Below are 13,616 nucleotides of genomic sequence, written 5' to 3'. Positions count from 1 at the left end.
CTTCTATTTGTCAATTTTCCTTCCTTGTTACTCTTGCGTGCCAAACTTCAGTGCCATAAATGGATACAAGTTTAATTCGGAACCTGCTCAGTTCCCAAACTGAGTCATGTTGACCTGAATTGCTAAAACGATAATACAGTGCATCCCTTCACTTCTATTGATCTAATTAATCCGCATTACTATTGTTCTGATAGGGTCTTTCGTTTGGACCTTTGTTCCCAAAGCCTGCAGAATTTCAATCCAATTTTCTGACTTTGAATTGAACTCTCAGCTGCAATTGTCAGACCAGATATAAAGCAGGGGCAAAGTTACAGAAATGCAGCAGGTAAATAAAGCCCAAAATCACCCCAGTAGGAAATCAGCTCAAACATATTTTAGTGTCCTGCACGGAGTGCTCTATGACAACACCATCTCCTCAGAGCTTTGCTTCACACAGCACTCCTCCACCACCATCCGCACTCCATCCTGTAGGCACATATGAAAAGGAATGAATGGAAGGCAAGGGGGAAAAGTTGTTAAGGTCTAGAAGAGGTGGGAGGGGCATTCAGGAGAGAAACAATAGTATAACATGGTTGGGAGATTACTCAAGGGACAAGAGATTGAGAAATGGGAGCTTCGAGCAAGGCAGAAATCGAAAGAACTGCAAATCAGGATTGTGGGCTCGGAGGAATAGTGGCATGCTACAGGAGAGGAAACTGGGGACTAAAATCAAAGACTACATTGAGCAGAAGGTATTCAGACCATCAAGTCTGTACCAACTCTCTACAAGAACAATTCAGCTCGGCCTTATTCTCCACAGTTTCCTTGTAAAACTACTTTTTGGAAAATGTTCAGATTCTTTTGACTCCTTCAATCTCCTGCCCTCACTCACTGTTCCAACCCCAAGAAGAATGGGATGGCGTGGGGCCTTACATTTCCCATGGGGACATGGGTAGCATCATGGAGAGTAAATGGGTGAGTGAAATAGAGGGATCTTAAATATGGGTAAACAAGTAAAGCTAGTTTTCCCTAGAGAGCAAATGGGGAACAAGGGTCAGAAATAGAGGATCCTCACTGCACTCAAGGAGCATCACAAGTTCTGCAATGTGGAGTTGTTGTTGTTACGGACACCTGGACAGCTCTCAACAGTGGCTAAGAGGCTGAACCAGAGCCATAACTTTAAGTTTTAAGATGGTGCGGAAAGATATATTATCACTCCTGGAATGAATCTAAGAAATAAATTTGGTTATTTGATAAACAAGCTTTATTAAAACAATATTTAAACTTATAAGCTTCAACTCTCAACAATAACAGATTACATGCAGTTTCTTAACCTTAACACACTAGTTCCCATTAAAGAACATTAACAGAACTTGCAGCTCTCATGCCACTTTCACAGGCAGACAAAGGCAATACTTGCATTTACGAAGCAATTTTTCTTCCAGTAGGGACATTCGTTCTGACCTTTTTTTCCCCCCAAAGCCTGTCTTGGAGGCAACTTTCATGACCTTTTTGGATGATTGCCAAAACCTTCTCCCTGTAACTGTTCAAAACCGCATTTCTTCTCTCTCTCTCTCAAGCTCTGCGCAGCCCCCTCAAAGGTTCTCTGCTGGAGTTTCCAGGCTTGAACCCATCAGTGTTATTTTGGGTGTTTGACTGCCCACTCCCATTTATAAAAAAGAACAGAGCCATGCTATTGATATACAACTAAATCTCCACTGACGGACAAAGAGGCTATCAGACTCTGTAATGGGCTAATGGCTGGTCAGACAGGAGCGTCCCGAAGAACAATGGATCTGGGGCATCCGGTGTTTTCCCACAAACAAGTTTAAGTCTGGCTGGGACAATGCAACTTGGCCAGGTGTGGGCGTCTCCCTCACCTGTGCTAGCAGGTTTTTTTCCTGCTCGTCGTTTAACTTTCAAATTACCTGCTACAGTGGAGTCTCATTTTTAATATCTCCCTCACGTGACACTGTAAAGGGCTAAATATCATCACTAGCAGCCAGTGGCGGTACTGTTGAATTAATAGAAACAGTCATGCTTCTCCAAGTCCCACAGAAGGGGAAAGTAAAAAACCTTCCCACTTCTTTCTAGCGGTCCTTTATGGATCACTTTAGAACTAGAAAACCTAGTTGGAGCTTGCACAGCACATGCCCCATCTAGTTTTCCACACATTTTGCAGAAGGGCGCTAAAACAGAGGAACTACCTCTGCATGTTTAAATCAATCCAAGACTGATTTCAGGTAGCTTCCAGCGTGCCTGAAAACAGTGAAGACAGCCACACTGCCCATGGAGTAAGGTATAGACCACACATACAAAAGAAATGGGTTGTGTATCCCAAATTATACCCAAAAGACTGCAGAATGATACCACTTTCTAACATTTGCTGAACATAGCCTATGCCAAGCACCAGGTAGTAGGATCAGGCCGACTATGAGTTTGACAACCCATAGAGGAATGTCTCCATTCAGCTCTTCCTTATAAACTTGCTTCAAGAATGAGGCAGCGGTCATAGTTCCAAAGCAATGCACAGTGCTTTTGTTAATCTAAATTTGGAGCAATTAATGAACTGTTCTTAATGTAATAATTAAACTGAATGTTGATAGTAAACTATTGCCTGCTAACTGATACTAATACATGTTCAGTGTTATCACATTTCAGGCATTTGAGTTGTGCCAACAATCTCTCTTGCTTTCTAAAATAAATCATAAGATTTTCTGAATTTACTGCTGTAACAATGTGACCAATCATCTGTAATACGGGATATAAACAGGCACTGTTATGATAGTGCAATATGCCAAGGTTGAATCAATGACATACAAATTAAACAATCCTTTCCACATGTAGGCACTCTGCTACATTGTATTAGAAGATGGATTTTCATCCATAATTTATCAAATGACAAGCTCACAATTTCAGTTGTGCAATGAAAGAAAGCTGCTGAGTTGGAGCATCAAGTCTTAGGTATTTCCCCAGTGGAAATTAAAAATGGAGCACACCTCTTAGCAGCTGGCTATAGAACAGTATTGGCAGAGTCTTGGGAACAGTCACCTGCCTGTCCAGTTAGGGAATAGTGCAGTGTATCAGACAAGAAACAAAATGAGCATTAATTGAATTAATGCAGCATTAAGCTCTATAATATTAGTTTACTTGGACAATTACTGAACTGCTTACTGGATACAGTGAAAGCAAAAGCAATAGTTTTAGTTTCTCTGACTGTTTAAGATGCTACATGGTATAGTGCTAAATCAATGATTTATTCATTTTTTTTAAATCTTCTAGTAACCACAAACGGTCTACTCCACATGCAGTACTGGACATGATTCTTAAAACTAAATATTTTCTGCTCTCAACTATTTGGTATCAATTTGCTATACGTCAAAAATCCATTGGAAATTTTAAAGACCATAATTAGCAGACAATTGCTATCCAGTTGGCAATTTACTTGGATTCACTACAGTTTTGGGTCAGTTAGTTGATTTAAAAATCAAACAAATATCCGAATGTAATAAGCCATTCGCTGAATTTCAAGTCAATCTCAAGCCGTTATCAACAAAACGAAACCAACTACAAAGAGGCATCTCAAGGGTACTTTATTATCAAGTTCAAACATGTTATTCTAATTTAATATACGTCAGTGACAAGGCTACAGTAGAACATTGCTTCAGGCATTATTCCTTCAAATAAACCAACTTGTTGGCAAGTCTAAAAGAAACGTAACAACAATTCTACAACTTGGCTGAATTATGAAAAGCAACTCAAAACAAAACCTTTTTGGATAAAGGAATGAAATGTACTGGTAACATGCATCTGGACTAAGTATAACACTCAAGGACAAAAGGACCAAATTAACCACAGTAAAATTAGTTTCCATATTAAGAGGTTCCCCCTCAAAGTAGATGATGTTTGGACCAAACTGGAAATTAAGATTTGTTAAACGAAAGTTTATAAATCCGATCTGGAAAGGAATTAAAGAATACGTTAAACGAAAAATACAGAAAGAGGATGATCAGATATTCACTAGGACATAAAGATTCTATTCTGCTGGATTCAGAGGCAAACTATTTCTCTAAAAAATATTACTTAACACCACTTCTACCCGTCACACTTTATTGCCTTTGGGCCAGGGAAACAGTGCAGAATTTATTTTCAGGACATGTAAATTGCTGGGACAAAAATCTACAATGTGGTACAATGCTCACCATTGTAAGGTTTTCGGGCAATTCGGCCCTTTTTGGACTGCCCAAGAATAAAACCCAGAGACTGTAAACTGGACACTTTTCAGCCAAAGGAACGTAACCAACTTTCCCAGCAGGCTTGGTCCGCTGAGCTGAGTAGGGGCATAGGTATTTACAAACCGCCCCCCCCCCCCCAGGAGCTACAAGGAAGAAGGAGCCAGACAACTAGATAAGATTAAACACAGAGACAAAGGGGCATGGTAATGCTGTAAGGGGCCTGCCTGCAAGCAGGACAATGGGATGGTCATAGCCCCATGCAGATGTAAATGTCTTTGCCTCCACCAGAGCAGAATCCAATCAACACCCCATCAACATAGCAGCGATCTCCGGAGCAGATGGAAGACTTTGAAAATCTTCATAAGGGAGCTCAACCTCGTTATCTCAAAAAGCAGACTGGAGGCGGACCTAGGGGAGGTACTCCCATCTTGACAGGTCTGACCGGCTCAAAGGGGGCAGGACCAGCGGGAACTTTAAACCTTATGGATTCAATGCAAAAGGGGCTGGCCGAACACAGGAAAAAGCCAGGTAAAACGGATATAAAAGGGGCTGTGTTTCGATTGAGGGGCTCTTGGCTTGACCTCTCCACTTTTTGACTTGACCCCCTGCAGCCTGTGACCGTAAGTATCCTGCAGCAGCTTGCGAAACTCCCTTGACCTTGATAGTGGTTGAGGCTTTGGGGCAGGGGCTTGATTTGTGTTTTGTGCCATTGCTAAACTTGTGTAACAATAAGATTTTACGTTGTGTCCGTTATAGTACTTCCTGAATAGACTTAGTTTGTGTTAGAGTTTAAGATTTTATTATAATTTCTTCTGTTTGATGATTTTGACCTGGGATTTGCAATAAACCTCGATTTGCTGATAATTGGAGTTGTTTCAATTCTTCAATCTCTCACCAGTGATCTCTGACCAAGTCATTGTTAAGATATTCCTCACCTTAATTCCGGGGTCGAGAATCTAGGGTCATCTTGAACGATTCGAACCCGTTCACTCAGGACAGGCTGCTGGTTAGGTAATAAACAGCAGTGTCCTATTCTCTCTCTTGGGAAAGCTACTCCAGCGAAGTAGGAACCGGGTGGGTGTTGCACCACCGGCAAGAGAGAGAATCACCTGGGCATTGGTGGGGGTCTGGATATCTGTGTGATTATAAGCCTCAGGCTTCCGGTTAGGGATAAATGGCAGGCTTGATTCAGTGCTCTCTTCCGTGGAGGTGTCCCAGTGCGGCATCCCCTGGCCTCTGAAGTTTCAGCGCCAGCTGGAGAGAGACACACAAGATACTCAAACCCCAGATATCGGCCCAGTAGTGGAGTAGCAGAGATGGAACCCTCTACACCATCTAAAGTTTGAACTGTTTGAATGCCCAAATTGTCATTTATTGACCCAATTTTCAGATTTTGTTAATTTCAGAAGTGTTAAATCTTGGTTGCCCATTGGAGTTACTCACTTAGTCAATGTAAGTGATCACTCATCCATGTCATGAGAAGCACCAAAGATTTTGAATTATCAACTTGATTAGAAAGAGATTTAAAAATCCATAAGCTCCCCTAAATGGTTCCCATTTCTGATCACTAACGTGCAATTCTTTGTTGATGCAAGAGTATAGAAGGATCAGATTTGAAAACATTCACTTTCAAGTCTCATTTGTGCAAAAAATGGCCAGAATAATTGAAGGGATTTTTCTGTAGGAGTGCCTTGCCCAAGTAAGATTAATTGGTAGGAAAGGAAAATGGCCTTAACAGTATTGGTCTGATCTAGCAAAATGTAGGAAATATATTTTTCATAAGTCTAGCTGGCAGAATAAAAGAAAGTTATTTTCATGCAGAATAGTAATATTAGCTACCCGACCAAAAATTAAGCAACTTCCTAACAACTAGAATGTTCTAACTACCTACCAAATGCCTATCTGGCAAGCAAACAGATTTCCATCAGTGCTGAATTTGAGAACTGCAGGTCAATAGGGTTGTTGATTATAGCATGTAATCACAGATCAGATACAAAGCAGAGACAATTTTGTTTACAGGTAAAGAGTAAAACAAGTTTAAAAATAACACAGCAAGACATCCAGACTATGCTCCCTTATTACCCATCGAGTTACATGCAAATCAGCAGTTCATTGAAACATTTTTTAAAGAATGGAGTGACCCAATTACATTAATTACTCCTTTTAAAAATCTAATCCTATATTACATAAGTCCCAGATTCCAAGTTTAAGCGACAATATCCAAGTATTATTCCTACTGCTTTCCAATCAGTGAAGAAATTATTTTTTCTAAATTATGGTAAAGAGAAATAAGATTTCTATGTAATACAACACCTTACTAAAAACGGGGAGATTTTGGTTTGTTAGCTTTTATTCTCTACTGAGTAAATGTGTTTCCAGTTATGATGAATAGTATTAACTTGATTTGTCCGCAAATGTGGTCATGTTTAAAGATTGCACTACACTCAAACCCTGCTTACTCAAATGGCTACTTAGAAGTAATCGGGAAAATAATTATTTATTCAACTTATGATTATGAAAAAAAGGTTGTTAAAATAATCAGAAGTTTTAGAAACTTTCAATATACAAGAAACTGAAACTCACATGTACAATGTTGCATCAATTTATGCGACAGCACAGTGCAACATGCAGCATGTCCTACTGGTATTGACATTTTTTAAAAAATCCTTTTATAAGGCTGAGCTGCTGCTCAGTGAAGGAGAAAACAAAAGTGAGGAAACTCAGAAAAAGGAGTCCTGAAATGTCTCCCATTAGAATTTACAAAGTGCAGTAAAGGGGGACAGTTCACTCACCAAGTGGACACTACATCTATAGTGGTGGTACATCCTCGATATTCAGTAGCCATTATTGTGACACTTATGAAACAGTAAAACCCTGTAATTTAACCAGTGCTCATACAATTGAGTGAAAAATGTTTAGTTGGAAAAACTTCCATCTACAATTTTTTAAAAAATATTTGCTGATTGTTTAAGAGAAACAAGAGTTCAAAAGTAATCATAAATTCTCTCTTTAAACAAGAAGCAAAAATACCAATAAAACCTGTGTAAAATGGACCGCTACAACTAGGACAATATCATAACATAAGCAAAGTTCAGATGGTTTATGGTCAGCACACAAAAGCCTGGAAATATGTTCTTTCACCACTGTGAAGCTGTCAATTTAAATGAAGTTTTAGTACTATTACAGAAAGCAGATAATACATCGATGTCTGTGTAGCATAAAGAAATGAGAAATGGAAGATTACCAAATTAAAGTACATTTATATTAAATATTAAGCAGACTGATTTCTCAGATCAGCACTTAACTCCTAACTAATAAAATGTACCCTGCATATATAATTCACTACTGTATTTATTTTCCTACTCTAGCTCAATGCTTAAGTAGGTCAATGGGTGCAAACCAATCGATTCCAGCTACAAATTTCGCATCATAATACAGTATTATCCAGGTAAACTGCTTTAATCAGAACAGGGCACTTGCAAGAGTGCATCTTAAATGTCGATTTCGAAAAAGAAAAGTGGGTTCCAGTGGCTTGGTATGATATTTAAGCATTCCTACTTGAAGCACGGATTCAATTATTTGTCTCATTGGCCCTTCATAGAAATCAAGCCATTCTACAAGACTGCACAACAGGATCGTAACATCGGACTGGTGTCAACCCAGCAGTGGAAACACAATTTCGGTAACTTTATCTAGAGAAGCGGCTGAATGATCTGGTTGCCTTGTGCCTATGGTTTATGGGGTACTTCATACATATAACGATCAGTTGCCAGCAGGCTTTCCCCAACAAGGTCGTTGGGTGTATACACGCTTCCTAGTTTCGTACCTGTTCTGCCAGCCCTGGATCAGATTGGTGTATTTGCTGAGCAGACCCTTCACAACCTTGCCAGCTTCCGGGTGGTGTTGCTGCTGGTCGTCTGGGACTATCCGCACCGACTCCGCGCTCGTCGCGGCTGCTGCCGCCGAGGTCGGGCTGCTGCAGTTGCTCTTCGCCCTCTCCTGGGTGTTTGCTTCGACCGATCCCCGTTCCCCGGGAGAAATCGAGTTCTTTCTCCCACCTCCACCTCCACCACCACCAGCAGCAGCAGCAGCGGCGCCGCCCGGAGCCACTTTCTCGGTGTTAAACATCTACCGCGGGAAGTGCGGACTGTCGTTTTTTTTTGTTTGGGAGGGGGGAGTTAAAAATTAAAAACAGCAAGGCGCACACACACAAAAAAAAAAGTGTCACCGAAACCAGAGGGAGTTTGCCCCGCGGTGCTGGTGGCGATGTGCAGGCAGCGCGCGACACCCCGGGGGGACGGGGGGGGACGTTCCGAATAACGAACGCCCGGCGCTCGAGCTGCCTCAGCGCCACACTCCGTCCCAAGGCGCCCAGAGCGAGCGGGACAACTGGCTGATGCCACCCTGCCGGTGAGTTAACCGATGGGATGGATCTCCTCCCGGGAGCTCCTCCTCCTCCTTCTCTCCCCCCACCTCCTCTCTCTCTCTCCCCCCCTGCTATCAGGTGCCGGTCCCTCCTTTATCAAATCTGCTGACTTCTCGGTGCCAGTGACGTGTTGCCCCGTCTCGGCGACTCTCTTGCGCGTCGAGGAGACGCCTCGCTCCCTTCCCTTCAGTCAGTCAAAGCGCCGACTCTCATTCTCTTCCACATATTAAAGTCACGGCCGGCCGGCTGCCCCATCACACAATCCCGGAAAGCGTCGTGTGGCCTCAATTTATTCCGGGTCCCCTTCCCTTGGAAATAGCCTCCGCCTACAGCAGCCCACCCACCCCGCAGTTTGGTCCGGAACTCCCGGGGACACCAACTCACTACCCCGCCCCCTTCAATGTGCGTTTTCCCCCCCTCAGCTGTGACTGGGAGTCGCGCGCACCAATTGCGTAGCGCGCGCGAGAGAGAGAGAGAGAACGCGCGCGGAGAGCGCCTGCGTACACGCGCCAGTTGCTAACACCTCCCGCGCGAAAATTCGTCTTTATTTAAATAAATTTAGAGTCCCCAATTCATTCTTTTTCCAATTAAGGGGCAATTTAGCATGGCCAATCCACCTAGCCTGCACATCTTTGGGTTGTGGGGGCGAAACCTACACAAACACGGGGAGAATGTGCAAACTCCACACAGACCGTGATGAAAATTCGTCTTTGCCAAATTACCAACTGCCTGTGTTACTTGTGTTATTCACCCTGGCGTAACATGGACTGCAACAGGAAGCAGATGAACTGTAAAGCATACACCAAAAATAGGCGTTGGTTCAATACGATTTATTGAACTTCTGTAACAATGCACACAGCTGGCTGTGGGTTGACACTACTACTCTAAGTGTACTAACTCTTAACTTACTAGACCAGGCTAGCTCTAATCCACATGCAGAAGGTGCTGACTGATATATACACCCTGACTGTCACTACAGTTGTCACCAGTGGAAAGAGGCAGAGTGCTGATGCCTCGTGTGTTTTACAGTTGGAAGCCCCCCCTCTTGTGTTCTGTCTGGTGATTGGTTGTGTTCTGTCCTGTATGTTGATTGGCTAACCTGGGTGTCTGTCACTGCCTGTTTTTACCTCATGATGTGCATGGGTGCATATTATGACATTACTGAAGCTGGATTCTCCGATTTTGCAGCTAAGTGCCGACGCCAGCGTTTTACGACAGCAAAATCGGAGCTGAACCCTCACCGGTCTCAAGACTGGTGAGGGGCTAGCAGCCGCGCTGGGTTAAACTCCCACGCCAAAAACAGCCCGAGAATGCCTGGGTCCGCAGCCGCGCATGCGCACGACGAAGACTTGCAGCAGTCGTATAGGTCACTGGGTGTGGACCGTCCAGTTCCTTGTGACCTCCACAGAGTATGAACTTCCCCGGTAATAAGGGGATCCCACATAGTATATAAAAACCCTGACCTGGATGTAGGTTGGAGTGGGAGACACTTCAGGGCGTAGAGAGAGTTAACACGTGTGTAAATAAACCAGTATCTTTGCATTCTACCCTTCGTTCCATGTGTCTTCAATCTGTGCGGATTCTACACTGATGATGAGGATCAAGTGGAGCTGCCATCAGTGCTGCGTGCTCAGAAAACTTTGCACAGGCCTAAGGAGACCTCTCTTCAGCCGGCAGAAAGACCTCACATTAGAAAATTAGAGCCATATGAAGCAGGTATTGATGATTGGGGAGAATACATTGAACAGATGCAATGCCTTTTTCGAGCCAACACTACAATCGGGGATGAATGACAATCAGTAATATTGCTCATGGCTTGCAGCGGGCCCTTCTATAGTATCATCAAAAGTCTGACATACCCGGACGCACCTGATATAAGGGGCTGGATTCTACGTTCCTGGGGCTAAGGGTCGACGCCAACGGAAGACACATGATCTTTCATGACAGGACAATTGGAGAATCGCTGGGTCCGTGCTGCACCAGCGCAGGGCTGACAAGGTGCAACCACACACACGCACCAATCACGCCGGAAAAGATGGCACTGGCTGTGCTGAACCGCGTACCTGCCCACCCCGACCCCACAGCCCACCTCCTGGCCACACCCACCACTTCCCTCAGCCCTGGCAGGAACCCCCCGGCCAGCGGCAGGGATCTTGGCCGAGTGTGGCAGCGCTGAACACTGTCCGCATGCCCTCTCTCTCTCTGCAGACCATACCTGGCCTGCGTCGTCGGGAACTCGGCCCATCGGAGGCGGAGTATCGTGAGTGGGCCTGCTAATGACTTTCCAACACGGGTGCGATTGCGGCGGCGCACGTTCCGATGATGCCGATTTGGAGGGGGCGGAGCATCGTGACCCGGCGAAAAACCGGCACTTGCCGTGATTTCGGCGTCGGGAGCCATTGTCTGCCGGATCGCTATTCCCGATTTCAGCGTTGGGCAACGGAGAATCCCACCCCAGGTCTTTCGCCACCTTGTGGAGGAACATTTCAACCCCAAGCCTCCAATAATCGTTCACCAGTTCTGATTTCAGACAGGCTCGGGGTGAATCCACTACCGACATTTTGGCCCGCCAATGGAAACTCACTGAATCCTCCATTGTCGGAGCGATGTTGAATGAAGCCTGTTTGGTCTGTGAAATCTGCAACACAGCAACGTAATGAAAGGTCCTAGTAGAAACTCACTTAGATTTACACCAGGTGGTTGAATTAGCCATCTCCGCTAAAGCATTGAATGGGGAATCCAGGAGCGCCAAGGCATTACATCCTGAACTCATGCCGCCTGAATGAGAGACTCAAAGCCCTTCCATGGCCCGAAGAAATAGGACCCGACCTCGGGGCCATTACCGCAGGGACACAGGCTGCCACTGCAGAGGTCCAGAGAACCGTCGAGCTGTCTCCCCCGACCAAGAAGACCCAGAGATCGGATATGGCCAGCGACAGGCCATAAAGACCAAGGCAACAAACAGCCTCGAGAGAGCCCCACCTCCCGTCGTTCCACTAGACACGACTATCCCCCTTGTGACCAGGCATTCTATTTGGACGAAAAGGACAACTCGTACCAGCAGCTACACTGTGTCGCATCACCACAGGTGGCACTGATCTAGGTCACACTTCAGGTAAACGGGCACTCAATACAGATGGAGCTGGATACCGGAGCGGCGGTCTCAGTGATCAGCTGCCTGGCTTTTGACAAAGTCCAGGCGGATATCCAGGCATTGGCTCTATGGGTCACCGACACCTGACTGGCAATGTATACAGGGGAGCCATTGGCAATTGCAGATCCATCTGTGGTCCCGGTTACATATCGGCAGCATCAGCAAATCTACCGTTGGTAGTGATAAGCTGAGGCGGACAAAGTTTGCTGAATCACGACTGGTTGCAAAGTCGATTGGCAGCGTGACAGCGCATGTATCCGCATGGACCAGAAGGGGTCTTGGCAAAATTCCCCAATGTTTTTCACGAGGGGCTAGGTACCATAAAAGAGGCAATGGCCAGAATTAGTGTTGATCCATTGGCGCAGCCGTGCTATTTTTGCCCTCGGCCAGTCCCGTACGCACTGAGGCCTAAAGTGGATACAGACCTCGATGGTTTGGGAAGCTTGAGCATTATTGGCTCAGTTCTCCAACTGGGAAGCCCCAGTCGTACTCGTGATGAAGCCTGATAGCTCTGTACGCCTTTGCAGTGACCATAAGATGATGGTAAACCGTGTCTCTCGTCTAGATGGTTACCCAGTTCCACGAACTGAGGATTTATACACAAAGTTTAGTGTTGGTTGCACCTTTACGAAATTAGACATGAGCCACACAAATCTCCAGCTGGTTTTGGACCCTGGCTCCCGACGGTTTGTGAATGATTAATACGCACCGAGGGCTTTACGAATATGCCTGGTTGCCTTTTGGGGTCTCCTCGGCATGTGCTACCTTCCAGCGTGTAATGGAGAACATCCAGCGGCAAATGTCCCGAGTTGCAGTCTACCTGGATGATGTACTGATTACAGGCTCCTCTGACCAGAAGCATCTACAGAACCTAGCCAAAGTTCTAAAGCATTTCAAGGAGGCCAACATTCACCTACGCCAGGAGAAATGTGTGTTCCACGCAGCAGAAGTCACATATTTAGGATACCGTGTGGACCGCCACGACTTGCACCCCATCAAGGACAAGGGGCGAGCCACCTTGCAGGCCCCTGGTGCTGGAGGGTCCAACGAAACTTAGTTCTTTTTTGGGACTCATAAACTACGATGGGAAATTCATCCCCAACCTAGCGACCCTATTAGCCCCCTCCATCGACTTGAGAAACAGCCAAGATCGAGAAGGAGTGTCTGGTCGGCATTTTTGGGGTGAAGATGTTTCACCGGTATGTCTGCGGACATGTGTTCACAAGTCCCTGTTAGATCTCTTTAAAGAGAACCGGATGATCCCTCCCATAGCATCTGCTCGGATCCAGCATTAGGTCCTGCTACTTGCCGCATATGAGTACGCACTGAAACACCGTTCAGGAACAAAGATTCCCTATGCAAATGCATTGGGCCGCCTCCGCCACCCCACCTTGCCGCCAATACCAGCCTTGGACAACAAAGTCGTCGCCATATTACATTTTCTGAACTCTACCGGTCACCGCATCTCGGATTTGCGTTTGGAACCAATCGGACCAATAAGACAGAGACTCCTGCCCTAATGTCCAGTTTAAATTCTATTTTGTATCCTTGGGGCTTCTAATTCTACAGAGTTGAACTGTATGTTGGCCTCTTTGATTTCACCAGGGAAATTATCAGGTGAGAAAGGTGTATCTCCTATTTCTTGCACTTCAAAATGATTGGGAACATAGTCTAACTGCCTTCCCTTGAATGGTGTTTTAGATTTTCAAAACAGTTTAAAATGACCAGTCCTGCCACAGAGAAAGCATTTAGCTCCTTCTGCTGGGCAGCCTTCGTGGCAGTCTTATTTGTTGGCACCGAGAGCATTTGAACATCTGTGGAA

General features: G+C 45.1%; 1 protein-coding gene across 1 annotated transcript in view; it reads right to left on the bottom strand.

The window, feature by feature from the left end:
• LOC140425459 (oxysterol-binding protein-related protein 10-like) overlaps positions 1-8,674 on the bottom strand; it is a 349,560-nt gene extending 340,886 nt beyond the window's left edge. Inside the window, exon 1 of the mRNA XM_072509757.1 lies at positions 8,041-8,674. Within this exon, the coding sequence (XP_072365858.1) occupies positions 8,041-8,342 (302 nt within the window). The 5' untranslated portion in view covers positions 8,343-8,674. The remainder of the gene's footprint in view (positions 1-8,040) is intronic.
• Positions 8,675-13,616: the final 4,942 nt, after the last annotated feature.

Source organism: Scyliorhinus torazame, chromosome 6 (genome assembly GCF_047496885.1).
Source record: "Scyliorhinus torazame isolate Kashiwa2021f chromosome 6, sScyTor2.1, whole genome shotgun sequence".
In the NCBI taxonomy this organism is placed as follows: Eukaryota; Metazoa; Chordata; class Chondrichthyes; order Carcharhiniformes; family Scyliorhinidae; genus Scyliorhinus; species Scyliorhinus torazame.
This window is presented reverse-complemented; position numbering and strand designations above follow the sequence as displayed.